The sequence below is a fragment of the Hyalella azteca genome, unplaced genomic scaffold, assembly GCF_000764305.2.
Source record: "Hyalella azteca isolate HAZT.00-mixed unplaced genomic scaffold, Hazt_2.0.2 contig7741, whole genome shotgun sequence".
Lineage (NCBI taxonomy): Eukaryota > Metazoa > Arthropoda > Malacostraca > Amphipoda > Hyalellidae > Hyalella > Hyalella azteca.
In genome coordinates this window covers 94,501-99,178 of record NW_025937857.1, presented here as the reverse complement: position 1 = coordinate 99,178, position 4,678 = coordinate 94,501, and the positions used below count along the sequence as shown (strand labels likewise).

At 37.3% G+C, this 4,678-nt stretch overlaps 1 protein-coding gene across 1 annotated transcript; it reads right to left on the bottom strand.

Moving 5' to 3' along the window:
• Nucleotides 1-276: 276 nt before the first annotated feature.
• Nucleotides 277-4,451, bottom strand: LOC125178193. The gene is made up of 6 exons (XM_047881380.1): nt 3,849-4,451; nt 3,146-3,456; nt 2,832-2,998; nt 1,974-2,108; nt 1,330-1,522; nt 277-613 (listed from the first exon to the last, which is right to left on the bottom strand). The coding sequence occupies exons 1-6, from the start codon at nt 4,443-4,445 to the stop codon at nt 373-375; spliced, it is 1,644 nt and encodes a 547-aa protein (XP_047737336.1). The 5' UTR covers nt 4,446-4,451; the 3' UTR covers nt 277-372.
• Nucleotides 4,452-4,678: the final 227 nt, after the last annotated feature.

The window sequence follows — 4,678 nt, the reverse complement described above, 5'->3', positions numbered from 1 at the left end:
ACATTTAGAGAGCACCTTGAGTTTTTTTAGTTAGAGACTACATACATGTATCTATAAATTTGTTTAGATTTTTCTCTTACTAACCAAAGTTTCAGTTGGCAGGGGAATCGATAATCAATGTGGTAAATAAATAAAAGTAATCAATGCAATTAAAACAGGTTAAAAATTTGGTTATGACTGGTTAATGTTGAGGAGACGCAAATCAAATCATAAAATCGGCCTCCACAGCAAAAGTTAGAATGACTTTTCAGGCACAAGTATTGGGACTCACAAAAGAGTAAGAAACGCTAAAAAATATACACAATGGTTATATTTGAATATATGTCATACCTTTGCGCGAGCTTCACATTTCACCCATTCGGACTTCAAAGATTAGAGCCGTGGAATGCTGAAGTACACTGGCAAACTACGAAACACGGGCGACTTATTTCTAGCAAATCGACTTTTAATTTCGGCATATGGGGCGGTTATCTCCACTTGTTGATCCTGGCTGAATGAATAAGCATTCACTCTTACGACTTTGATGCTCGTATAATCGGCCAAATATTGCCTCACTTGTCTCATGACGGCGGGTGATAAGGTTCCACACTCGTGAATCCACAGCTCGTGGTTACTGAAAGTATTGCATATATTAGCAGAGGAACAATAAATCCATAAAAATTCATACCTGCCCTACAGACCATGAACATCGAGAATAGCGATTAAGTAAGTAAGTAAGTAAAATGCGACATTATACAGCACACTTTTAAACTTCATAACTCCATATTTCATTCATATTCTTCCAAATTTGATCTTGATGTATGACAATAAATTTGTTGAGCCTACTTCCCTTTTTCAGAACGTAAATCAGGAACAACTAACACACAATGAGTAAATTGAGGAGTCGTAACCGTGCATCAGATAACTAATGTAATGAATAATCTCATTCCTGTTGGGGATCTTACTAAGCTACTAGCCAATAAACGGCCTGATTATATTCAGCTCGCAAATTAAGGGCAAGACTGCCTCCTTGGATCTCAAAATCTTACATTATTAGCCGATTTAACATGCTCAGGTTAGCCTTTCACACGTTGTCACCATTGAAATGTACGGCTAAATTTTAAGCATTTTAAGTTACTTCAAAATTATTGATATAGGATAATTCCTCCATCTTGTGAACCACTGTTTTAGAAACGGCTCTTGTTCAACAAATTTGTCAAATAAAAACTAAGCATCCCGTTGAATCCAACTCTTAAGGTACAGTTTATGAAAAACACTCAAACCTCGACAAGAATTTTTTACAATGATAATTATATTGCTGAAATACGTAGATGACATTATCAAACTCACAGTTCGCCTCCCGAAACAAAAACGCGGTCAAAATCATAACGGATCTGAGGAAGCAAAGCCTTCATGACTGCGCAGCACCAGTCCATGTCGGGATCTTTCAGTTTCACCAAGTGCAGGCGATATTTCCTGTTGGGCTCCACTTCGAGACTTTGCGTAATATCGGTCGCCTTTACCCTCTTGTTGATCGCAATATCTAAGAAGGCAGACAAATTTTGAAAAACTATTTTACGTTTTAATGGTCTCCTATGTTTATTATGTCAGTTTCTTACTAAATGGAAAAGTTTATCTGATGATATAATCTAATCCAACGTATCTAATGGCGTAGAAGCGAGATTTAAATTAAATTGAAAGTTTAAATATTATAAAACGCGACACCTAATATCCATTATATTATCATTTAGAGTTTTGCTACACAGGATAATAAGATAATAATCATTATCTATTTCATAAATTGTCTTCCAACCACATGCCAAAAAAATATAAGTCAAAAGTAATAAAGGAATTCAAAATATCTAATAATAGGAGAAGTCCCATCCCATAATACCCTATTTTCAATTTAAAAACTGAAGAAAAACAGACTTTCGAATAGAAGATTTACGAGTAATAATTGTACAGGATTCATGACACTCAATTAGTCACTGTACCAGCAACGAAGGGCGCTTTGGTCCCCTCTTTTACTGATTTTTGATTCGAGACAACTTTCCTACGGCCACTCAAAACCGCTGCTCTGCTTATGAACGATGATGAGGCACCCTCCCGATTTGATGCTTCGCCATGGTCTGCAAAAAAAAATTACCTCCCAGTATGACTGTCAAGGTTCGTACACAACATTAACGTTCATTCATTAGCATTGTGCGACCGTCAGGCATTGCGTTATTTGATTGCGATGAATGGGGAGCATAATTTGTTTAATTCGGTATTTTGCAACTCATTTTTTTCTAAATCTACTGATTTTCCCTCTGGGGTAAGTTATGTTCATTTTACTGCAACCCAGATATTTGCCATAATAGTATAATTACAATTTCTATATAATGGAACACCTTCCATGTACTACCGTTGTGTAGCAGTTCAATAATTGTAAATCATTAGTGTCCTAAATACTGCCTTCAAATATGTAAGTTTGCAGTTGTTTGAGAACAATTCTAATGTAAGGCAATAAAAAACGACTATTACAATGTTAAAATCAACATTTCCAAACAAACTAACAGAAAACAAAAATGACTGCTTATATACAGAGGCCCTGAGCCATGTTTAGCCAAATCACAAAATAATGAATAGATAAACAGTCTAATATATATTCAACTATATATTTAAAAAGCATTTGAGTGTTCACAATTTTTTTGGTCCCAATATTTTCATCAAGAATCGTAAATTTTTCAACCAATTTAAATAAAAATCTTAAACTAATTGAATGATATGATTGGTGTAATCAACTGCACGACAATCGATGGCTAACAAAAAATACAACGAATGTAGGTAAATCAATCGAGCAAAAACCCTACTTGGCTCATTGTCAGTCTCAGCACCGCTGTTGTCATGCAAAATCTTGTTGACATCAGTCACTTTAGCTCCAGACTGGAGGTGCAGCCCAAGCTTAGGCAGTCCAGCAACACCGAACTTGGCCCAAGCGGCGTGCGTGAGGTGACCGTAGAACGATGCTAGGCGCTCCCTGCAAGATACATGTTCATTATGTTCAAAAAGCAACAGTGAATGATCAATGATAAGATAGAAGCAGTCAGTGAGTCACTATAAAAATTTGTCAAGACAGGCGTAATGCGAAACTTGTGCGACATGCTGGCAAACTAATTCCACGTACCCAAACTCTCGGTGCAGGAAAAGGTTCAACCTCACGGAATCATTAGTACCGTCACAGCTGCCGCGGAAAAAAGTATCTAACAAGCATAGGTGAATTCCACAACCCTCTTCGTACAATTTTTTCAGCAGGTCCTGTAAGTTTAAGATGGGTTCTTTTACAGAGGATATCACGGTGACTGTTTCAATTTCGCCTCTTTGTACGGTCTCCATCTTCTTGCTCCTTATTTCTCCTTCAACAATTTCTGGGTCCACGCACGAAAATTCTTCAGGAAGAAGACTTTTTTTCTGGGTTTCTAGAAGTCGATGCCACAACTGCGGGCATTTCAAGAAAGTGTTGGTTCGTGCCGTGAACAATAACAAAATATAATCAACAGTCTGAACTCTCCAACTTGACGTGCTTCTCACAGATTTAGGTATAGAATATATGAATGGAATGAACTGAGGGCAAACAATATCATGTAATATCTTCAACTAATGACGTTTGGATATCAAGACAATCATTTTCAAACTAATGAAAATAATTGAACAACGCACATTTTCAATCAACAAACAACTATTTTTCATATCTCAATCGTCATATTTTTCTACCATCGTCAACAATGCATCACATTGAGATTGAGTCGTTAAATTTACACTGCGATGTAAATTGGCAGAACAACAAAAGGATAAAAAATGAACAGAGATTAGAATTCATCAATCATTACCTTGAAATCTGCACCAATAGCGTATAGTTTGAGCTCATTCAAACTGAATTTTGAAGCAAGAGCTGTTCCCTCCACATCACAGAGTGACATGACCTTCAGGAAAGCATCAACTTCTGCTTTCGAAGTAGTCTCACAGGTTGTCTTCATAAAATTAGAAGCCGACATTTTCATTTGCTGATCCTGGAGATGTTTCTTCCAAGACAATAGTTCATTTTCGATCGGTTTTATCGATGCCATAAATTCCAATCCTTTGTCGCAAAGGCTCAAAGCATCTTCAAGGCAAAACTTTGTTAGGTATCCGAGCTCGCCAATGAGGGATGATTTCACTTCTTTAACGAACAATTCCTCACGAACTAAATTTTTTAATGAAATCTGGCCATGGGCATAATGAGGCTCTGAAATACAATTACTGCAAGTGGCAACTTGGCACCTGAAACACCAGAATTCGACAGGGCACGAATGCAAGAAACAAATGTCGTGGTCAGACTTGTTACCAGAACGTTTTACAGGAGCTTCTGCAGCAGCATTCGCACCAGGCTTGTTGTGTGGGGCAACAGGCTGCGAAGTGGCTTCGCATTGGGTTTGCATGATCATCATGCTCTTCTGAAAGAAAGAAACAATTCTCTGAAAAGTATACGGCATTTGCTATGAATATTTATTAATCACGAAATTTAAAATTCCTTTAGATATAAGCTAGAAACCAAGTCTGATCCTAACGTGTACTTGAAATAATTTGCATAATTAATTCGGTTGAGAATGAAGACAATTTTTCACGGCAGCCGCGCATGCCTGAGTAATCAACCGATCAGGGCGACGCTCGGGTGAGGAAG